The sequence below is a fragment of the Cyclopterus lumpus genome, chromosome 8 (assembly GCF_009769545.1).
Source record: "Cyclopterus lumpus isolate fCycLum1 chromosome 8, fCycLum1.pri, whole genome shotgun sequence".
Taxonomy (NCBI): Eukaryota; Metazoa; Chordata; class Actinopteri; order Perciformes; family Cyclopteridae; genus Cyclopterus; species Cyclopterus lumpus.
Window position 1 is genome coordinate 4,701,062 of NC_046973.1, and position 24,116 is coordinate 4,725,177.

The following is a 24,116-nucleotide window of genomic DNA, read 5'->3' on the forward strand; positions in this document are numbered from 1 at the left end:
TAAAACAAACACACATTGAATGTTGACCTTTCTGAGTCACAAAAACACCTGACAAATCATCTCTTTTACCCCAACTTTGTGTCAAATACTCACATCGGTGTATTCGTACTGCATAATTATCAGTTAGTCACTCCCATGTGGACTCAATTACTTACGAGAGAATTATTTCGCCTGCACCGAGTTTCCAGTAAAAAGCCAAACAACGTTTGTGTTTTCTGTGACACCTTCTTGTTGACCACAAACAACAACACGCCGTTTCCTGCGTGTAGCTTTCCTGTCGTGTGGTAAACACCAGCATCACGTTGGTGAAACGGTTCTCTTTTGCTACTGTGTGCTGCAGATTAAAAGAATCATCGAGATGGGATTGGGTGTCCTCAGGTTAGAGGAGAGACGTGATGTATTACACAATAGAAACTGTAGTTCTGGTTTATGTATCCAGCGAAGAGAAACAACACAAGTCGGTGGAGTCAAGTCTCTGCTAGAGCCTCCGTTGATATTCCAGTCAGACATCCAGCTGCTCCGTCAACACCACACCAACCAATTACTCTCCATCTGGCAGCCGTGGACCGAGATGACCTGAATTACACCCGTTGTGTCTAACAAAATAAAAACAGCGGCCCATGTGCGGCCCACTCGTCAGGGTTCTGTTGGCTAGCGTGCTGTGGGGTCTGAGTTCTCACAGGAAATAGCATTAAGTCACTGATCTGGCCTCTTAGTGACTCAGACTGATCTGGCCTGTTGTATGGGGGGATCATGTTTTTCTTCCAAATACTCTGAATGTTCAGTGACTTGAAAGGCGGATATTTAGCATGCAGAATTGTGGAAAGTTGAAGGAATATCATTTTTTTAAATCGCAATTGGATACCAAAACCTTAAACGATGAATTTTTCTTTCTCTTGAGTGTGTTCATGAGTCGCTATCTGAGGAGGCCAGACACAAGACGGATGCCTCTTTGGACCCAACGTCATTTTAGAAATTAAAAAAGGGGTTGTTTTTGCAGATCTTTTTAAAAAACTTCCCCTATGACACAATATTTAATTTGGAACATCGACTGGACATTCCACTAACGTCACCAAAATGTGTTTCATATGAAAACACTTTACGTAACCCGACTGGCAAGTTGGAGAGGAACAAATAGCGAAGTTGCAGGAGTAGTGGGGGGCAGCAGCTGGATCCCGCCGATCAAATCATACCAGTTCTGCACGATTCTCTTGAGGCTGAAAACTATTTGATCATCAAAATAAAAGTTGGTGATTTTGAGGAAAGAAAGCAGGAATGGTGCAGCTTGTTATGAACAAAGCACTGCTGCTGACTGGCTGGGACTAAATATGGACATCATTAAGGGGGGTAAAGCTGTGATGCTCAGACTGTGTTCACCTGGAGGCATTGACATTTATCTTTAAATGAAAACAGCTGTCAGTATGAACATTGACATTCTTGCATGTGACTCACCATCACAGAGTACTTCAACTTTCTCAATGACTTAAGACTGAACATGCAGATTATTCAGTTGAGATGTAAGTCTTGTTCTGTTTTATTTATCTTTATGTATTCACACACAACATCTGAGTCTATTGTGGTAAGATGGAAACCATGGAAACCACAAACCCTACATCCATTTGGACTATTTCAGAGCATGAGAATGGAGAACGCTGCTACCCTACGTGTTGGTACATAGTAGTGTATAGTATAAGAATGAAGTATTGCGTCTTTAGTGCCCTCCAGTGGCCACAGTGTAACATCACAATATATCTTTTTTAGAGTTTTACTTTGAAAGTGTCGACCTTCCCATTTTGTCTAACTTGATATTGCAATTACCGACTGTGACCACCAGAGGGCACACCATAGCTATACTTTTATCAGTTGGACTGGTTTGCTCCATAGACATTGTACACACTGCCCTCTTGTGGACATTGCGCATAATTACAGCTCCCTCTGACACACTTTTAAAGGACACAGTTTCAAGTTGTGATCAACTTCCAGTGCACAAAGAGATTAATAATATATTACGGCGCCATTGATCTTTCCTTAGCGCTGACACTATGCGACACCAGCCTCGATGCTGCTGTGGCTAACGTATGTACGCCTTCTTGTGGTCATGTGGAGTAGGTACAGCTGCATTCCTCGAGCATCAAGCTACACATACGTACTGTAGAGTAATACTTCCGGTAACACATTACAAAATAAAGCCTTGTACAAGCCATGACCAACATAATAACGACGTAACACTCAAAATATACGCAGCGAGTACTCTTGAATATGGTGTTTTGATGCAAAGAATAAATATGTATTCTACTTTGAAGAAGTGTCTAGTCGACTAACGTTACTTTCTGTGTGCCATTGACAACAACGCCAACTGACACTTCCGGGCGTTAGGTGGCGGTATCCACCATTTCACCTTGGTTAGCGAAGCTACATTAATTCAGAGAAGAAGAAGAAGAAGAAGAAGAAGAAGCCGTCATGGTGATAGCTTCTGAGTCGGCTAACGCATCGTTCAGGCTAACCACAACCCGTTTTATGAGACCGAATAAACATGTGAGGCGGTTTAAATTTATATTTACACGTCAATAAACGCCAGTTTACGCGTGACACCTCTCTGCTCAAGGTGCTAACAGCCCGCATAGTGACGCTAGCAGTTCACCGTTTGTTGTCGTTAGCCGAACTGTTGGGACTTTGTGTTCAGTGTGTCGTACAGATGAACACAAAGGACATGCTTTTCATGACACTTTTGCTCTCTAAGGCTGCTTTTGTTTTCCTTAACGTTACCTATTTCAAATGTAGGGTCTTCAATAGTTAACAGTAATGGGTGTTGACGTTCGTAAACTAGTGTGTTCTAAGTTTGCTAACGTGTGTGTGTGTGTGTCCTTGTTTTCTTGTACACAGACGACTCAAAGCCATCTGATGCCACCTGCTTAACCAACTGTTCATTAGTCGAGATGAACCGTCCAAAGCCGACAGCTCTCAGGCGCCCCAGTGCTGCAAAACCATCAGGTATATTTTGCAACCGGTTGCCTACCGCAGTGTTGTCTTAGAGTGTTTTTTGATGATGTCAGCAACAATGTATTGGGACCTCTGATCCCCCCAGGTCACCCTCCACCAGGAGATTTCATTGCTCTTGGATCAAAAAGCCAGGGTGGAGAGCCCAAAGCCCCCGCAGTCCTGCTGAAGCCGGTATCCACAAGTCTACCGGCCGACCGTAAGAGAGAGACCTCCTCCACTCTGCCCTCTTCATCCGGTCTGTCCGGCCTCACCAAGCGGCCCAAACTGTCCACCACCCCACCAGTCAGTGCTTTGGGACGACTCGCTGACGTCGCAGCCGTAGACAAGAGGGCAATATCGCCCTCAATAAAGGAGCCGTCAGTGGTACCTATTGAAGGTAAATCGATGGCTTTGAATCCATTTGTAAACTTGCAGAAAGTAGCAAGGAAAGTTAAAACGCCTCTTTTTGTTGTTGTAGTATCCCCGGCGGTTCTTCTCGATGAGATTGAAGCTGCAGAGTCTGAAGGAAACGATGATCGTATTGAGGGACTGCTGTGTGGAGCGGTGAAACAACTCAAGTTGAACCGAGCGAAGCCTGACATAACGCTGTACCTCAGTCTCATGTTCCTGGCCAAAATCAAACCTAACGTTTTTTCTACTGAAGGAATTATTGAGGTAAGATTTCTCATTGACATTGCAAAGAAATTAATCCTTAACATGAACCCTACAGATGTTGGAATTTGACTGTATTTTTGTTACTCTCCACCTTTTGTCTCAAGGCTTTGTGCAGCCTTCTGCGTCGGGATGCTTCAATCAACTTTAAAGCCAAGGGGAACAGCCTTGTGTCTGTTCTTGCTTGCAATCTGCTGATGGCAGCCTATGAGGAGGACGAGAACTGGCCAGAGATCTTTGTAAAAGTGAGAATCTCCGAAATACTCAAACCAGTTTTGTATATTCCTTTAATTTAGCCACGTAATTAATCCAACATGTATTTTCAGGTGTACATTGAGGACTCTCTGGGGGAAAGAATCTGGGTGGACAGTTCTCACTGTAAGAATTTTGTTGACAACATCCAGACTGCTTTTGGGACAAAGATGCCCCCGACCAGTATGTTGCTGCAGGCTGATACTGGCCGCTCTGGTGGCGATATCAGTGCAGGTACAGTTCCATTGAGAAAAAAAACAAAACTCTGGTTTGTTGGGTGTTAGGATTGCTGATCCAGGGAAGGAGTTCTTAATGTTTATGCTGCTTTATACAATTTATTTTTAGGTAGCAGCCCTCATCCCTCAACCCCGGAGGAGGATGACAGCCAGACTGAACTGCTGATAGCTGAGGAGAAACTCAGCCCTGAGGATGAAGGCCAGATGATGCCGAGGTATGAAAACTACTCATGGGGTTGCTACAGTTTCCAACAGTTGAAAATCGCCTGATTTGTGTTGTTTTTGATACAATTTCAATGTTGCATTTAATTTGTTCCTTGATGATAATATATTTTGTTATATTATCACAAATCATTCAGAATGATTCTGGCGTACTGTAGGTACGATGAACTGGCAGAGAGTGTGGAAGACTACGTGCTTGAGGTCCTAAAGGATCAGTTAAACCGCAGGCAGCCGATGGACAACGTGTCCCGAAACCTGCTGCGTCTGCTCACAGCCACGTGTGGCTACAAAGAGGCTCGGGTCATGACCGTGCAGAGGCTGGAGATGTGGCTCCAGAACCCAAAAGTGAGTGTGAAATGTCCTGGAATAAACCACTTGTAATGCTCAATTTCTACGTAGCTCATCTGCCATGTTTTCTGTCCACGAAATACTGCTTTTGGCGAGTGAATTTGTCACAATATCTCTACAATGGAAAGTAAAACGTAGTTTATAATGGCAAACAAATATGAAGTCAACACATTGGTGTCAATATTGTTATGCATTATCTTGCTTTATTGGTACCTGGGTATATTGCAGTATCTAATATTTTTCACAGTCTTTTTGGTTTTGTTTATGTGAAATCATGACTATGGAAATGAATGTTGATAACTCTATTTACTGACTATTAACTCTTTGTTTGTGTGCACAGCTGACTCGAGCGGCTCAAGACCTCCTCATGTCCTTATGTATGAACTGCAACACCCAGTGTGCAGATGACATGGAGGTGATCTCCAATCTGATCAAGATCCGACTCAAACCTAAAGTTCTCCTAAACCAATACATGCTGTGTGTCAGGTCTGTGGATCCTCTTGTTGTCTTAGTCCTAACTTGTTGTTACACGCGTAACGAGCAGCGACTTACGCTCACTGGTTCCTTGGCTGTGATTCTCCAGGGAGCTGCTCAACGCTAACAGAGACAACCTGGGCACTATGGTGAAGCTGGTGATCTTCAATGAGCTGTCCAATGCCAGGAATCCTAACAACATGCAAGTCCTCCACACAGTGCTGCAGCACAGCCCAGATCAGGGTCCAAAGGTGAGACTTGAGACTTTTAAATTGTTTGGACAAACAATAGTTTGGAAATAGTATTCCTATTTTAATCAGTCATTAGCGTATGTGTTTAAATTCTGGTGTCTTCTTCTGTTGTGTCTGTAGTTCTTGGCGATGGTGTTCCAGGACCTGCTAACCAATAAGGATGACTACCTCCGTGCCTCCCGAGCTTTGCTGAGAGAGATCATCAAACAGACCAAGCATGAGATTAACTTCCAGTCCTTCTGCTTTGGTTTAATGCAGGAGAGAAAGGAGACCACCCATGTGGACTTGGAGTTAAAAGTATGTGTTTGTGAAAATCCCTCAGGAGTTTCTGCTTTAATCTTCATGTATTTACTCTGGACTCTTTATCTTTGACTCTCCCATAGGAGCGTTTTGTTATCCAGGTGACAGATTTATTGACCGTCTCCATGATGTTGGGCATCACCGCTCAGGTCAAAGAGTCTGGCATTGCCTGGGACAAAGGAGAGAAGAAGAGTCAGTACTGTGTATTTGTTCAAATGGTGTATCTATTAACCATAATATGCATGTTGGGCTTCGTCTTAAACATACGTCTGGTTCGTTTCAGATCTGGAGAGCCTCAGGTCGTTTCAGAATCAGATTGCTTCCATCCAGAGAGATGCAGTGTGGTGGCTTCACACCGTGGTTCCTACCATCAGCAAAGTTAATGCAAAAGACTATGTTCACTGGTCAGTAACAGCTTGCATCCGATGTGTTTTATTGTTAAAACTGCACAAGCTAACCATGCTTTCAGCTACTTGATATGTATTATTCCTTTTATGTCTGCAGCCTTCACAAAGTGCTGTTCACAGAGCAACCTGAGACGTATTACAAGTGGGACAACTGGCCTCCGGAGAGTGACAGAAAGTGAGTGTTCCTCCATTATTTAAAAGGAGTCATGTTTTCTTCTGACTGTATTTAGCACAGTCCCCTTACTAAGCTGTTGTGTATAAATTACTCCTCAGTTTCTTCCTTCGCCTCTGCTCCGAGGTGCCTCTGTTGGAAGACACACTCATGCGCATTCTAGTGATCGGGCTGTCGCGGGATTTGCCCCTGGGCCCCGCCGATGCCATGGAGCTCGCAGATCACCTGGTTAAGAGGGCTGCTGGAGTTCAGTCTGATGGTGTGTGAAGATCCACTTATACTGTAACTGTTCGTGATCACAGTTAAAGCTGTGTATATTACTCTCTGGCAGAATATTTGGACATTTGGTAAACACACATGCCTCAGTTAGGAAAGTATGAACAACGGAAATATAGTTGTTAGACCACAGAGCTGATGGATTGTTTCTTTTTAAATAGATCTGGAGGTCCTGAGAGTGGAGAGGATCCAGCTCATTGATGCTGTGCTGAATCTATGTACATACCACCACCCAGAGAACATTCAGCTGCCTGCAGGGTACTTCCACCGTCTTTTAAAACCACTTTCAGGTCATACAGTTTACAGTCTGAAATAACAAATTACCCTCAATGTTTAAGGTACCAGCCGCCAAATTTGGCAATATCCGCACTGTATTGGAAGGCTTGGCTGCTGCTGCTTGTGGTCGCTGCGTTTAATCCTCAGAAAATAGGTACAACTCTGTTTTATAGGTTGAAAAAAAATAAGAGTTGCTACTACTAAGCTATTAAATAACCACATTAATATGATGTCTGATGATTTCTCCGTTAGGTTTGGCTGCCTGGGATGGCTATCCTACACTGAAAATGCTCATGGAAATGGTTATGACAAAGTAAGTGAAGGTTATCTAGACTAGAACAGTTCCAGGATAATAATGCTGAACAACTAACACACATCTCTCTCTGCTTCCATAGTAACTATAGCTACCCTCCATGCACCATTGCGGACGAGGACACAAAGACGGAGATGATCAACAGGGAGCTGCAGATCTCCCAGAGAGAGAAACAAGAGATCCTGGCCTTTGAGAGCCACCTGGCAGCAGCCTCCACCAAACAGACAATCACAGAGAGCAACAGCTTGCTGTTGTCTCAGCTTACCAGTCTGGATCCACAGTAAGAAACCAAGAGGAATAACCAGAAGTCCTGTATTACTAGTTGATTGGATTCTCAAAGGAAATGCCTCCACTTCCTTTAGATTGGAGGGATGCCAGTAAACTGATACTGTTTTACTTTGTATACAGCAGACAGTTCAATCTAGCTATTACCACTAGAAAAATCATTGTCAGTCTATAATATGATTTTTTTTTTACTTTTCAAACTGTAAGATGGATCCATAGTTTTTGTTTTTGTTCAGGGGTCCTCCTCGTCGACCTCCTCCTCTGATCCAGGAGCAGGTGAAAACCCTCAACCAGTCTCTGCGTCTGGGACATCTCCTTTGTCGCAGTCGCAACCCAGACTTCCTCCTCAACATCATCCAGAGACAGGTAATGACCATGGACACACTGCACAGCTGCCCAAAATGTACTGTAACACCTCGTGCAATTGTATGTCTGAAAATGAACAGACGTAGGTGACAGCTATGTTGCCTTCAGAATAAGGATATTGTGTCTAAAAAAAACATATGACTTGTGTAAGATATGAGCTTGGTGCTGTAATGCACCTGTTTTGGATGAGAACCCAGGCTCTTTGGTATCGTAAACCTGTGATCAAAGCTCAACTTCAAGTGGAGAAAACCTGTTGGGAATTCAAACAGAGAGAATTATTAGCATTGATCAAGACCATAACAAAATAATCAAAGGGAAAAATAACGCATTATTCTAAGGCTTTTGTTGTGTGCATCCTGTAACTGTACATTTTTAATCCTGCGCAGGCTTCCTCTCAGTCCATGCCGTGGTTGGCTGATTTGGTCCAGTCCAGCGAGGGGTCCTTGGATGTGCTTCCAGTGCAGTGCCTGTGTGAATTTCTTCTGCATGATGCTGCAGATGACAGCCTACCAATAGAGGATGACGAAGAGGGAGAGAGCAAGGAGCAAAAAGCCAAGAAGAGACAAGTATGTTGATTATAACACCGTACCTTACTGTTGCTAGGCAAATATTACTGAAATTGTCCTTGTTTTGACATTGTTTTTTTAATTCTTTTCTTAACGAGTGGTCTTAATTCATCTTTGGGCTTCATTTTGGATGCTAGAATTTATACCTGTGTTTGTTTATAGTTATGTCCAGTTTATTACTAACTCTTGAATAATCCTGTATTATTATCTGTCTTCCTGCTAGAGACAGCAAAAGCAACGGCAGCTACTTGGACGGCTCCAGGATCTGCTGTTGGGTCCTAAGGCTGACGAACAGACCACATGTGAAGTGCTGGACTACTTTCTGCGTCGCCTCAGCTCTTCTCAGGTGGCATCGAGAGTCCTGGCCATGAAGGTATTGGAAGCAGACAAAAGCCACCTTGATTAGCGTTGTGTTACTGTTCAAACATTATTTATTTTTTACATTTTATGTTTGTGTGTAGGGTTTGTCATTGGTGCTGAGCGAAGGAGGCTTAAAAGATGGAGATGAGCGGGATCAGCCCATGGAAGAAGACTCTACAGATGCTGAGCTCTTGCCAGGGTACCAGTGGCTGCTCCAAGACCTCCCGAAGCTCCCCTTGTTCGACAGCGTCAGAGGCATGACGTCCACTGCTCTGCAGCAGGTCAGTGTCGACTCAGCAGTAAACTGTCAATAACTGGAAATGAATAACTTTTAGGGTGATAAATGACGAGGAGTTTGTCGGCTGTGTTCTTGTCTGTTGTCTTCCTCACAGGCTATTCACATGGAGACAGATCCACAGACAATCAGTGCCTATCTTATCTACCTATCCCAGCATGCACCAGTAGAGGAGCAGGCTTCTCACAATGACCTGGCCCTGGTAATCACGGCGAGTTACTTACATTAATTACATTACATGCTTTTCTTTAATCTGTTTTTGTTGGGCACACCTGAAGTGAATTTGATCCCCATTTGCTCTCTACAGGACGTTGCCCGACTCATCGTCGAGCGCTCCACCATCATGAACAGCCTGTTCTCCAAACACTCCGGCAGACCCGAGTCTGACGCCGTGCTCAGTGCTTTCCTCACCATCTTCTCTGCGTACATCAAGAGGATGAGGAAGACCAAGGAGGGCGAGGATCTTTACAGCTGGGTGAGCATTACCAGCAGTTGTGTTACTAACTGAACTACATTGTCAGTTACATTATGGCTAACTATTTACTGATACTGTCACTGGTTCAACGTAAGATAAATATCTTAAGAATAAGATGCAAGTTCTGCTTACACATCCCCTGAAAACCTCTCGCAATCCAACATTTTTTTAATTTTCCTGCAAGAAAAAACAGGCTGCAACTAAAATGCAATCTGCAATTGAAGATGAATCCCAGTTTGATTGTAAAAGAGCATTAAACTTGTGCTCGACAATCTTTTTTTTTCCAGTCAGAATCTCAGGACCAGGTGTTTCTGCGTTGGACCACAGGAGAAACCGCTACGATGCACATTCTTGTAGTTCACGCCATGGTTATCCTGCTGACTCTGGGGCCACCCAAAGGTAGTCGTGTTAACTCTGCAGTGCAATGTTGAAGAAGAAGCTATGAGAACATGTTTACTTACCATTGTGCATTTTTACAGGAGAAAGTGATTTCTACGCTCTTTTGGACATTTGGTTTCCCGACAAAAAGCCTCTACCAACTGCCTTCCTGGTCGACACCTCAGAAGAGGCCCTTCTGCTGCCTGATTGGTTGAAACTGAGGATGATCCGATCAGAGGTTTCTCGATTGGTTGATGCAGGTACAACTTGCCATAGTACACAGAAATATGTGCTGGTCAACATTTGAATATGTTTTTAATGGAGCAATACATGTTTTCCCTCAGCTCTACAAGACCTGGAGTCTCAGCAGTTGCTGCTGTTTGTACAGTCCTTTGGCATTCCTGTATCCAGCATGAGTAAACTACTGCAGTACTTGGATCAGGCGGTCTCTCATGACACAGAGACGCTAGAACAGAACATCATGGACAAGCGTAAGATTGCTGCTGATACCCTAATATATACATTGTTTAAGGTTTTGAGATAATAGTCTTGAGTTATTCATGATTTGTCTCATTTTTTTTATTTTTCCTGCATTAGACTACATGGCCCACCTGGTTGAAGTGCAGCATGAGCGAGGTGCCACTGGGGGGCACACTTTCCATTCGATACTGAGCTCCTCGCTTCCTCCAGATATAGGTTGGTGACTTTTGTCTCTAAATGATTGTGTATGTGCTGTTTTAGCTCGTATCATTTAACATTTTAGCACATTTTCTTGTTAATTTTTTAGATTGCTCACATTCAAAATATATTTGAATATTGTAAATGTGTTTAACAATATGAAGGTTTTTCTTTTATACTCATACATTATCTTAGATAATAAAGTGTAAAGTGACAACATTAATTAAAATAATCTAAATGAGTCCATGTCCTGACTACATCTGACAGATTCTGCTGAAACTAGTAAGGCCAAAGTCACCGTGGAAACGCCCCACAGCTCTGTGAAGATGAGAGCAGCCAGTCAGCTCCCTGAAGTTGGGCCTGAAGACGATCTCACTGGCATGTTGCTTCAGGTGGGTTTTGCTAGCTGTTTTATTCTCTTTTCTTAGTTTCTCATTTAAACGTTAGGTTCAAAATCCCTTTTTAGTTTAGTCCCTTTTTATTTATGCCAAGCTTTCCCGTTTCTGTATCCTTTGCTTTCACAGATATTCCCATCAAAAGTGGACCCTCGCTGGCACGGCCCCCCTCCCAGCCAGCTCTCTCTGGCCTTGCAGCAGGTTCTTGCTAAGGAGTTGATGCGGGCCAAGCAGGGCCAAATTCAGCAGGGTGGGCTAGCATTTCGGCTCCTGCAGGCCTTTGCAGCCTTGCTTACCTCTACTCACGCGGGGCCTATTGTCATCTCAATGCACCACAGCCATGCCCTCTCCTGTCCTCTCATGCGCCAACTTCACCTCTACCAGGTGAGGCTTGCTGACAATCAGTGCATACATTCCATGTTGAGTCATACAACATTGTACAGAAGACTTTCTTTTCTTCTTGTTTCTCGCAGCGTCTCGTGTCCCAGGACATGGCTTTCTCCTCACTATTCCTTAAGGTCATTGTCGAGATGCTCATTTGGTTAGACAACCCAACTGTGGAGGCAGGACCGCTGAAGACTCTGCTCAAATCCTTCGCCGGTCAGAACTCTACCAAACACAGGCACAATGATGGTGAGCACCTAAACGCTTTATCTTCTCAGATGTTGATTCATTTATTGTATATAGTCAGTAAGTGACAAGTGTCTCTGTCTTGCAGTGCGTTCAGGTTTCCTCCACCTGGCTGAAGCTTTGGCATATCGCACAGAAATAGAAGTGCCACTGATAGCCATCATTGCGATGCTGAAATCTGGAGAGCGATGTAACGCGGAGCCAGAGCTCATTGGGAAAGGTACTATGTTACTGTGGATGATGTGAATGCGCATTGGATATGTTTGAACTGAGCATCAGATTCATCGTTTCAAACATTAGTCGAATAATTGGCTGATTGACAGAGAGAATTCATCACAATCTTAAAACATTATTTAAGGATTTAGCTGGTTAAAAGTAATATCTTTCATTCATCAAAAAAGGTTTTGCATAATATAAAGGCAATGGTCTTTGGATATGTCCATTATTGTTGTTACACTGTTGGGAGTTCGTAATGTGTTCAGTTTTTCAGTTCCAATTTATTTAACAGTAATCATTTGTAAATAAAAGTATACGTACAAAAAAAAAAAAAAACTATCTATTGGTCTTTAAAAAAAAAGTAGTACATTTTTTTAAAACCTCATTTTATATATAATAAAAAAAAAAGTCAAATTGGAAGCTGATATGTTGACGAAACGTGCATTGTCCATGTGAACCAGATCAAAAAGATGTAGTTTTGTTACATGAGAAGACAGCAGCCCAAGCTAAACATGCTGTTTTAAATTCTTCTTTTTAATTATATTCCAGTGTTGCAAGGGCTGATGGAGGTGAGGTCGCCGTATTTGGAGGAGCTGCTGTCTCTGTTGATGACTGTCGGTACACAGAACGGGACAGCTGGCCCTGTTGCCACGGTGATTTCCTTGCTGCTTCAGGAAAGTGAGGAGCGATCTGTGAAAAAGGAAGTGGATTCCAGCAAGTGAGAACCGCAATTCTATTTCCCTCTCAAGTCATGCAAGAAACATTTATATTTGACAGGACTAAATGGCAAACACGGCTGTCTGTGACACACAAAAAAATAGCAAAGCGGTGTTTGCCGTCTGTGCCCTTGTACTCGGAAACTGCTTATGGATTTAGTTGGGAAAGGTTTAATTGGTTTTGCAGCTTTACGTTGGCTTTACAGATTCACTTGCTGTGGAAATCATGGAACACTTCAGAGAATCACTGCCAGTAGGGCAGGTACATACTTAACAATTACTGCAAGCTATTTTACAAAGAGTGCAAATATATGGAGTGATTTTATTTGTGTAGAATACTGTTTGTGTGTTAGAATAGAGAGAGTCTTGCTTTAACAGTAGAGCACGTGTTACTACTGTGTGAAACATGTTGTATCATTAAGACTCCCAAGTGTTTTACCCTATATTCATTATGCAATTACAAACAGGCTCCAAGTGAAGGACACGCTATTGCGCTGCTGATGGATTCTGTTAGTTTGTGTTTTTAGACCAGAGAATATTCCGTTAAAACAGATCGGCGATGCTCTGTAGACGTGATGTAAAGTAGATCTGGTGGATGAGTGAGCACTGCACTCACTAAAGAATAGCCTTTTAAAATGGTGCATTGTTTGTCAGCAAAAAGTAACTAATCGGCTAAATATTTGGAACAGAAACGTAAGAACGTTGAGAACAGAATTGAGTGTCGTGGTAGATGGTTGTTTAAGCAGTCAGCCTAGGGGAAGCAGTGAATTTGTTGGTTGTACTGAACGAGCACGGCGGGAACATGAACATTGGGCATAAGATCTTTAGCACAGTTGTATTCTGAGGTCTTGATGAAGACTATAATTAGATTGAATAAGTGCAGTCGCCTCTCCATAGAGGTAAACCTTGTAGTTTCCCCTTTCCCAGCAGCACCGAGGTGACAAAGTCAGGACTGAGCTCTGGGCTGCTGGTTGATTGGCTGGAGCATCTCGACCCTGAGGTTACTTCAGTGTGTCCGGACCTGCAGCAGAAACTGCTGTTTGCCCTCAACAAGGTAGGATAAGCATAATGTGATAATGTGCTTCACTTGTCTAGTCACACTGGAGTGTTTGCTTGGCGTTCCTGATGCACCCTTTCCTACTATTTCTCTATTTCAGTCCAGAGGAACTCCTGCCTACAGACCATATCTTTTGGCCTTGCTTACACATCAGTCAAACTGGTCCACCCTCCTGCAGTGTATCAGTGCTCTTCTCAGCAAGCGCAGAGACTACAAGTACACCGATTTTTTTTTAATAACCTGTTGTCAGCAACTGTTTTGTGTAGCCAGCCATATTTATTTTCTGGATGGATGAGATTTTATTGACTGTATACCATTTTTCAGACTTGACCCATCATCAGCTCTTGATTTCCTGTGGGCCTGTAGCCACATCCCGCGTATCTGGCAGGGACGCGATCAGAAGATCCCTCAAGTAAGATCAAAAGTCCAGGTCACGAGGTCCCCTAGTTGTCACCGTTGTCTCTTTGATGAGACCGAAAGCCAGAGAGTTCATTCTGCTGAATTAATTTCTCTTTTTCGGTCTGTGCAGAAGAAAACAGAAAAGTGTGTGCTCAGACTCAGTTCTGAGGAGCTCATCAGCCTGGTGGACCTGATCTTATCGGAGTCGGAGCTCAACAGTCGCGACTCCCCACACAATGACAAAAGCAGATTGGACCAGGCCTCCTGCTCTCTCATCCAGTCCAGGCTGCCCCTCCTTCATTCCTACTGCAGTGGAGAGCTAGAAAACATTAAGAAAGTCTCAGAGTACCTCATCAACTGCACAAAGAAATGGGAGGACAGGTAAGGTGTATATTTGTTTATTGTTGCAACTCTTTCCTCTATCTCGCTTGTCTGCATTCCAAGACACATATACGCTCATCATCTATGAGTCACCAAAGTGTTCAACCAATTCATTTTTGATACATTTTATTGTTGTTTTTAATAAGCCCAGTCGTGGAAAGTCATTTTTCGTCCTGTTACTGTGCTGATAAACTTGCGGTAAATCGCACTAGATTTTCCTTCTCACTGCAGATGAACTTTTCAGACTTCCTCTGTCAGCCACAATGCTGCGGACCAGGGAGAACTCGATAATTAGGTCTATTGGTGTGAAATTAAAACCAGCAGAAGTCGTCTGTACTGTGATCTCTTTAAAAGCTCAGTGCATTATAACGAAGCCAAGAGGATTAAGGCTGAAGCTCTAAACTTGCCTGTGTTGTGAATTCCTGCTCTGACTTAGCTGTCAGAGATCAGGGTGCAACTCTTTGTGGAGGCAAACCCTCCTTTCATGAATATGTCTCTGGTTATTAAACCACTTTAATTAGGAAACTTTGGCCAAGGTCAAGCAAAATTAGCTTCCGAATTACAGTATTTTAAGTACAGCTAAGCTGTCTGGTAAAATTGTTGCTCGTGAAAATATGGCAGGATAAAAACATGTTGAAAGTAAAGGGTTTTGGCCTCGTGTTGAATAAACACTTCACTGTATGTTGAGCATTCTTCTTGGGGAAACCTCGCTGTCGGATAAGCTGGTGTTTATTACGATTACACACCAACTCTTAAACAACAAGCAGACTCTTTACTCTTGGTCAAGGTCGCTCTGATTTGCTTAATTCATAGCTGTAATAAACCTCTTCAGTTAGTAGAGAGTACATCATTTGAGCCTTAAAGGATTTTGTGAAACCACAGTGACTTCAAGGCAAATGCCTTCGAATTACATTACACTATTCATGTGCCTGGTTGGTATTAGTATACATTAATTATTATTATTATTATTGTCGCTGGTAGACAAAGGATAGAAAAGCACATTAGCGTTCTTTAATCTGTGATCTCATGTCGGCTCTGTACATAAGCTGTTAAAAGAGATGGAGGAAGGGAATTTGACAAAAACTTGAGGTAATTTTTATGTCCAACTGGGGACATTGTTTGCTTTGTAATGTTAGCCTCGCTATAGAGTGAAACTCGCTTGAGTTTAAAAGCTGTGACAAACTTTCTGTGGCTACACAAAATTGGTCAACCAGTCACTGTCAATTAAATAGCTTCAAGCCACACAACTCAATAACGTCCGGGATTACAGTCTATATATATATTTTTTTTTACTAAGCTTTAACATGAACAGCTGAACTGTCCCAGACAATAATAAAATGTATTCTCCCCCCCCCCCAAAGGGAATGCATACAGTGTCCCTCCCATTTTGTTTATTTTGTCTTTCAGTGCGATGAGTAAGCGCTGCCAGAACCTGCTGCTGCAGATATATTTGCACTTCCCTGAGGTCATCCAGCACGTTACCCTGCCTGAAGGCACATTCAGCAGCGGGGGGGCTGCAGACGGCAGCAGCTGCAAGGTAAAGAGGTCTTTATTACATTCGCAAGAAGAATAATGATGTCATACTGGACTTTACTAAGTAAAATATCTGGTTAGATTTACAAAGGACTTCTTAAATGCATTAAAAACAGGAAAATGCAAATACAGACAAACAAATACACTGAAAGAGTCTCAAGCTTATCGCAAAATAGGTCACGTGTCATAACTTGCAGCCTTCACTGCATTTGTATTCATTACTTAACAGTGTGGTACGTACCTATTTTGTGTATTTCTCCCAGCTTGATGTTCTGGTGCATCGTCTGGTCACACTGCTTGCTGATATAGGAGACACAAAGTCCGTTGAGGGCCGTGTGTCTGATGCCAACCTGGCATGCAGGAAGCTGGCTGTGTCGCACCCTGTCCTTTTGCTCAGGTGAACAACGAGGTGGTACTCTGCAGCACTATGTTAGGATTTAGTCTACAAACACGTACTGTAAAACTGTTATTCCTTTTTTATTTTTTCCAGACACCTGCCTATGGTTGCAGGCCTCTTGCACGGCCGCATTCACCTGAACATGCAGGAGTTTCGGCAGCAAAACCACATGACGTTCTTTAGCAACGTGCTCGCCATCCTGGAGCTGCTGCAGCCGCTTGTTTTCCACAGCGACCACCAGAGGGCGCTTCAAGACTGCCTTCTGTCATTTATGAAGGTCCTTCGGGTAAGCGGCTCACACACTGACAAATCCTCACCATGGGATTTTGATCTTGGGATCAGACGTTTTTACGATGTCCGTATGCGTTTGTGCATCTTTCCTCCCCATAGAACTTTCAGAGGACTCGTTCTCCATTAGTCTTCATCAACAAGTTTTTGCAGTTCACGCAGAAGTACATCACCCACGTTGCAGCGGTCGCCATTCCCTATTTACAGAAGCACTCTGACATCTTGCAGTAAGTTTACCCTTGCAAGCGTATATGTTTTAATGATAACATTGTGATAGTTAAATTGAAAACTATGAATGAGTTTACTGAATTTACAGCAACGATAGCTTTGTCAGAGGTTTAGTTTTGCTCTTTCTTCTCTCAGGGGTTTGTGTGCAGAAAACCCAGACCTGGTTCAACTGAAATCTCTGCTGGCTGGACTCACGTTGCCAGTGAAAAGGTCTTCTGCAGAGACCGCGCCGGAAGAGAGAGACGGTGAGCACAGGATGATGTTACAGATCCCACATATATCTGAATCAAAATCAAGTCTAAAGAGTCACTGTTGCACTCGTACTTTTGTAAACTAATCGTAAACTACAATTTTGCTAAATAATTGCATTTTTTTCTCTCTACCAGATGACATGTCCACTGGTTCCTTGCCCCTAGTCAACATATCGGCCTCGGTTTCACTGAGTGTGGGTGACATGACAATGTACCTGAAAAAGATGTCGAGAGGAGAGGCAGTCGAGGGTAACAAACATACTGCTGCCGCACACACACGTGTAAATCTGGTATGTATCATGATGAGTAATAACGCTGTTTTAAACTTATCTGCTTTAGATGTGTTGGAAGTGTTGACAGAGGTGGATGAGAAGTCTAGGAGGAGCCCAGAAATCATCCAGTACTTCATTGTGAGTCATAAACAACATAAACAGGAAAAAGGTCACGGATATTACCTGTCAGCGCGTAACTCCTCAATCACCACTCTGTGTCCCTGTTTTCAGAACGATCTGCAGAGACTCATGATGTCCTCTGAGGAGTTGTGTCGGAGCATGGCCTTCAACCTCGCCCTACGCTGCATACAGAATAATCCCTGGTAAGTTTACAGCGGTTACAGAAGAAAAGCGTGGTGTCGTGATACCCATCCGTCTATCGATCATTCTTCAATACTTTTATTTGTTACCATTCACTATGTCATTTTGGATGTTTTCTCTGCTGCAGCCTAGCAACGGACTTCCTGCCAACTTTCATGTACTGCATGGGCAGTGGTAACTACGACGTGGTACAAACGTCTCTCAGGAATCTTCCGGAGTATGTGCTCCTCTGTCAAGGTAAGAAGATGGTCTTTAGTCCTATTTACTGAGATCTTGTAAGAAGCGGCCCCTTCTGTGCCTGTATTGCCTTATAGTCACATGACCACGCAATATATATTTTTTAAGGAGGACAAAACGGGATTTAACAAAGCATGCACCCATATTCTAGTCAGTCACACATCCATGTGCTTTGTTTCCTTCACAGAACACGCAGACATCTTGCTCCACAAGGCATTTTTAGTGGGTATCTACGGACAAATTGACACCAGTTCAATGATCTCAGAGTCTATGAAGGTCCTTCACATGGAAGCAACAACATAACAATAAAGCGTACGGCTCCACATCCAATAGTGTCATTAAGTTTCTGCATTCCAGAGGTGTTTTTTTTATTTTTTTTTATTGCCTTTTAGTTCAAACATTGCTCTTATTTGATCATCACAGATTAATAAACTCTGGCTCTTCAGTGGTGCATATTAAATATAAAGATCCACCAGTGAGCTGGTAGCTACCAGTAATCTAATAACTTCCGGATAATTTAGTGACTTCAAAGAATGCATGACAATTCCCTCTAAATGAGTTGAAAATATAATAATTAAAACTGTAAAAATGCTGTTATCGTAATAATGGCACAATTAGTACATTTACTACTTCTAAAGGGATTTAAGTAATTTTTAACTGATAATATAACGATACATTTATAAATAAAGAGATAAGAAGAATGGGGATATAATTAGGTGCTATTATTATATTATCAGTTAAAGGCAACACAGAATATCAAAATTATTATGAATATGTAATATAATAATACATATTATAAATTTGTGTAATTAAATTGAAATTAAAACATCCTTTTTTATTGTATTTTCAGACATTTGTGTGGGAGTTTTTGCCCTTCTGCAGTTATTAAATTACTAATATACATTATTACAAAGTGCAGGGCTTGATGTGTAATTGGAAAATTGCACACTGGTGTTGGCTTGATAGCTAGAATATGAAATATCAACAATATTGTTCAATTAAAAAGCGGACGATATGCCACCATATGTAGTTAATGAACAACAACAAAAAAATATTTCTTCTCACAGTCCCTCGATCCACTGTATGGCAGCATTTTTTCTTCATTCCTTTAGATTATTTAGATTAATTATTCAGAATAAAAAGCCAAGTTGACAAACTGTTATTGTTAATTGTTGAATCGCTCAAGAGAACCGATCACAATGCTTTACTGTTACCTGAACATCATCTATGAGTAATGTGGTGTAAACTGAATTAATAAAACTTTTGGAATATGCCTTTTTTATTTTTTTCACAAAAACACAATTATTACCTTTCAGAATAATATTTTAGCACCTGAAATAAGATGGAAGGGGAAAAATAAATGGCGCGAGGTTCATGGCCTATCATTTAATTCCAATAATTCCTTGTATCCTGATGAAACTGTAAACAGCTGTCATAGCTTGCTCTTCGTTGCCGTGTAGCGGACACATTAACGACGTGATGCACATGCCGCGATGGAAACCATTTTGCCATGAAAGTGTGAGTTGTTTTGCCCGGCGCCACTGACTTCATCATCAAAGGGAAAAGTTAAACAACAGATAGGCATGCCGGTAAATTAGGAAAGTGGACGTCCCTACTGATGGTAAATGAACCATGGCGGTAATTGTTCAATCACTCAAACCAAAGGGTGCTTTGAAGGCAGGATGTGTGTGTGTGTGTAGGACCTTTTACATCACAGACTCAGTGAGGGTGTGACACGCCCTCACTGGTGGGTCATTAAAATCTGTCATTCAGAATAACAATAATAAGGCATTGAATGAGATACTCTGGCTGGTAAATCCAATGTTTTTCTTTTCAAATGTAACGCAAGGCTAGAGGTGTAAAAGTGCTTGCTTTACAAACAGCCTACTTGTATTGTTTACAACAAGGACATACCAAAAACATGTTTATTTTATCTATTTGGTCAACAAAAGAAATGAATTGTCCGGGTTGTGACAACAGTCATGTGTAGAATGAAATCCAAGACAACGTGAATACATTATAAACGGGCCTTTTGTCTCTTCATGATGCCTCTAAATCCCCATTAATGAATATGTATACACACATCCATTCCCATAATTAACTTGTTCATATGTAAAGCCAAACATGTCCTACCCATCATGCCTCTTACCTGCTGAGCTCTCTCTGCTGCCTCTGTCTAATGTGTTAATTGCACCTGTGTGGTGTCCTATAACTAGCCAAAAGCTCTGTTTATGGTTATCTATCAACTTACAACACAAGTCTTAGCAGCCTGGGCTCTTGGTCAGGCGCCAGCATCTCATTGGCTGGGCAGCAGTGAGGCGGAACAGAGATGAATGACAGCTAACGAGGAAGTATTAGGAGGGACAGTTGCGAGGGGGGGGGGGGGGGGGGGGCACTGACAAGTTAACAACCCTTGCCTTTATTCATCATACCAGGCTGGATGCCCTGAAATGCAGCTGCAAAGAGCAAACTGCCAACATATTGCTTCATGGTAACTAAAATATGTAGTATTAAGTAGAAGTATTTCATTCTTTACGCTTATTAATACTTGTTATACTATTCCACAACATTTCAGATGGAAATATTGTACTACTTTTTACTCCACTACCTTCATTTGAAATCTTTAGTTTGTAGTTACTAAAACATTATACACAGAAGAGGCGAATGCTGAATAAATAAAATTCAATGCATTGTTCACGATTAAAGAAGAGGTTCCCAATGGCTTTGGCTTGTTAAAAAAAAAAAACATTGTCATGTTTCTAGCCGTTCCAACAAAGATGTTACCTTGTATTTCCACTTCACATATCGGTTTATTTAGATAGTTTGAGATCCAAATATTTCAAAACCAATCTTAATATTTCACAAAAAAAGAAAAGTAAAAAGTATAAAATATGAATATCTTTTCATTCCCATTAATCATCTAATGACCTCCTTAGTTCCGCTTGTCGTTACCTGTAGAGGGCCTAACCCATCGGTTGGGAACTTGACAAAACTTCCAAACTGTAAACAAAGTAGTCGCAATTAGCTCCTCCTTTTACCTGCAAACAAAATTAAAATTCCACCTCCACATTTTTGCATCTGAAAGGACCTTGTGTGCATCACTTTTGACTTTTTCAACTGGTATTTTTCTCCACTTTTACCTAAAAAGGCAAACGCACGACTTTCACTTAATAATTGTATCGGGAGTACATCAACTCGAATACTTCTCCCAACACTGACCACAGGAATGTCAGATTGTGAAACACGGTTGTCAGTGGATCTTCCTGCCCATGTGAAAGTGGACAGTGAATGAGCAGCGGGCAGGAATGCGACCAGCGGAGGCTTCTTGGTGTCTCTCTCTCAGCTCCAGGAGGGGCCCCGATGTGCCGCTACCTGCCCATGCACATCTGTCTGCTCTCCGTCTTCCTCTCAATGGCACCCTCGCCTTAGATCATCTCCTCTTCCTCCACGCTTGAGTTGCACTTGGCTTGCGTGGAAAAAATGTGGACCGTCTCTCGCCTCTCTTCTCTCTGGCACTTTGATGTCTCAAGTGTGATTGCTCTTGGATTGTGGCCGCTTTCCCTTGAAGGTTTCTGACATGAAAAGCAGGCTGGGCTCTCAGGTTTATCCCATGGCCAGTGATCCAGGACTAAAACAATCAGCCGGCTCACTGTGGGATACTATTACCAGGGAGAGTGAGGCACCAAGCATAGGGGCTTCCTCAGCCATGAAATACACTTTTCTTCCAAGTTAAAAACACATTTTAGGTGTGTTGATTGAATTATACCGATCCACGCTCCCATTAATAGATTTTAGTTTGAAGTTTGACACTAAAGAACATATGCAAGCAGACAGAATACATCCGCGGTGTGTTTGCACAGCGGTGGACGACTGAAATGATTCAACATTTGTAATGAATTAAAAAGAAATGAGGCCAGTAATTGCAGTTAAGATTGACCCAATCTGATAAGTATGATAATGTGACATGTCATTAACAGCAGAGGCAGAAGTGACAACCCTTAAGCTTCACTTACACTTTCATTAAATATTGATCTTATCTGTGCTCATTGCTGTTCCAGCCTGCAAATTACACCAGATAGATATATTCCCATGGCGGGCGAGCTGACGATAATCATCCATCATCGCATGACATTTGGCAGAACTCTTTGCTTCATGAGCTGAAGTGTCATTGTAGTGGATGAGAACGCATAATAATGTGCAGTGTTCACGATCTCCATTATGTTAGATTGTATCTTCTCACACTGAGGGCAGTGGGATGGATGGTTAATCCACTTCAGCCATGTCTTTCAAGGAAAAACGGGAATAAATAGCCCTCATCATTTAATTCACATTTCAACTCATTGAAAGTGATTTTCTGCAACAATTTCCCGAGGATAGTTTATTCAACGCGAGGCTTCGAGTTTCCACATCGCACTCTCATCGTCTTAGTTTGGCTTCCGAACTAGTTGTGATGTCAAGTGTCCTAAATTCAGATTTAAGCACAGAGGAACTCGCCCCTCTATAGCGGATACGTGTTAAAACAGCCTTCTATTGTCAAAGCGCACACACATCATTCTGCACAGCGAAGGCCAAACATCCAAGTGATGCAACAATAAGCAAAGCACACTCTTTATTGGACAGGGACTTACAAGTATTTAAACATGTCGGAATCATTACGTTATCGACGATGCAAAAAAACACACATTTGAGGGGGATTTCAGATGTCCCTTTCCTTCTACTTTGTAACGAATGAATGCAAGCTCAAACAAGTCCATTTCAAACTAAAGCCATCTGAAGGGCAGCACATTGGTGGCTTGCTAAACACACAGATAACGCACATTCTGTCCCTGCAGTTAAAGCTCTGCTAATGATACCATGATTGCCATTTTGGCTGTGGATCTCCAGTCGTGCCTTGTCATCCAGGGAGCTAGAGATACCTGAGAGACCAATAAGGCCCGGCATTAGCCATTAGTATTGTTGTCTTAATGCCTCCTTCAATTATCCACAAGCAGCTCTTTCGAGTAACAACTGTCAGAACCTCCCCCACCGATTTTGGCCCTGATTATCTGGATCAATGGGCATTAAAGGACCAAGGCACAGACAAACACAGTAGTTTGGGGGGTTGGGAGAAGGGGGTCTACTTTCAGACGGAGCAGAAATCCCTTTAACTACCTGTGTGCCGGGGACAAACGGAGACGGCTATTCAGTCGTCAGTCCCACCACACACACTGTTTATTTAGCCACAGCTCAAACAAGACACTTTTAATCTATTTTTCTTTTCCCCGCAGAACTTGCAAACCCAAGAAATGATTTCTTTTAATCTCTGTCTGTCTGTTTCCAGCGTCACACAAACACACACACACACACACACACACACACACACACACACACACACACACACACACGGATACACACACGGATACACACAAACTAACTGAAGTGCTAAAAGTATTTCGGAATTGGCTGGTTATGTTGCTCACCAATGATAATGGTCCTCCCTATATATGCCTTACGTTAAAGAAATGCAGGGCCTGGATTATCTACATTATTCATTCAGTTCTCTGCAATGTGTATTTTGAGGTCGCTATAAAAGACGGTTTATGGAAAACTTCTAAGTTGCTAAACATGTTTTGTTAGTCAAGTTGTCACCTCAGTCCCACAGTCCAAAGACATGCAGCTCAGGTTAATCCCGTAGGTGTGAATGTGAGCGAGACTGGTGGTCTCTATGTGTCGCCCTGCGATGAACTGGCGACATGTCCAGGGTGAACCCGACATTCGCCCAACGTCAGCTGGGATCGGCTCCCCGCGACCCTAATGAGGAGAAGGTGTTTGGAGAATGAATATATTTAAATATCAGGAAATCAAATTATGGGTGAAATTGTGAACGTTTTTAATCCTTTTGATGTAAAAACGTGTACATTTAACCACATGTCCAAAACCAAGTTGGTCAAACCCTAATACTGCCTCAACTAAGGCTTGAATGCAGTGTTTGAACAGGTGCAGATGAAAGGGCCACAGGTGAGGGACTTGCAGAGGAATGACCATCCCGTGACTCACCTCGGCTCTGACCAGCTGCCTGCTGCAGAGTCCCGGGCGGATCAAAGACGCCTCCGCCTGCCAGTTTAACTGTGACGACACTGACAGCTGAATGTTTTCACCGCCGTCTGAGCGGTTAGCGAGATGTGTTGCTAGGCGATATGTATCGGATTAATTGACACACCTGTGTTTAATGCAC

At 42.5% G+C, this 24,116-nt stretch overlaps 1 protein-coding gene across 8 annotated transcripts; it reads left to right on the forward strand.

Moving 5' to 3' along the window:
• Positions 1 to 2,424: 2,424 nt before the first annotated feature.
• Positions 2,425 to 18,232, forward strand: ints1 (integrator complex subunit 1). 8 transcript variants are annotated; one of them, XM_034538951.1, is made up of 48 exons: positions 2,425 to 2,535; positions 2,884 to 2,991; positions 3,086 to 3,376; positions 3,458 to 3,654; positions 3,759 to 3,896; positions 3,978 to 4,137; positions 4,249 to 4,354; positions 4,499 to 4,706; positions 5,050 to 5,195; positions 5,293 to 5,434; positions 5,555 to 5,731; positions 5,818 to 5,926; positions 6,018 to 6,138; positions 6,239 to 6,316; positions 6,415 to 6,572; positions 6,751 to 6,847; positions 6,928 to 7,019; positions 7,118 to 7,178; positions 7,261 to 7,458; positions 7,700 to 7,829; positions 8,216 to 8,395; positions 8,619 to 8,768; positions 8,857 to 9,036; positions 9,148 to 9,261; positions 9,358 to 9,525; positions 9,813 to 9,924; positions 10,005 to 10,163; positions 10,248 to 10,394; positions 10,501 to 10,599; positions 10,849 to 10,973; positions 11,106 to 11,360; positions 11,450 to 11,609; positions 11,695 to 11,826; positions 12,372 to 12,540; positions 13,466 to 13,592; positions 13,696 to 13,811; positions 13,920 to 14,007; positions 14,125 to 14,375; positions 15,783 to 15,912; positions 16,172 to 16,305; positions 16,399 to 16,591; positions 16,696 to 16,820; positions 16,957 to 17,066; positions 17,208 to 17,321; positions 17,412 to 17,482; positions 17,576 to 17,667; positions 17,793 to 17,902; positions 18,090 to 18,232. In XM_034538951.1, the coding sequence occupies exons 2-48, from the start codon at positions 2,937 to 2,939 to the stop codon at positions 18,203 to 18,205; spliced, it is 6,591 nt and encodes a 2,196-aa protein (XP_034394842.1). In that variant the 5' UTR covers positions 2,425 to 2,535; positions 2,884 to 2,936; the 3' UTR covers positions 18,206 to 18,232. The 8 variants fall into 8 exon arrangements, with proteins under 8 accessions (XP_034394842.1, XP_034394844.1, XP_034394845.1 ...); XM_034538953.1 differs by having other exon boundaries at positions 2,430 to 2,535; positions 9,148 to 9,252; XM_034538954.1 differs by having other exon boundaries at positions 2,430 to 2,535; positions 9,148 to 9,252; positions 13,469 to 13,592.
• The last annotated feature ends 5,884 nt before the right edge of the window (positions 18,233 to 24,116 follow it).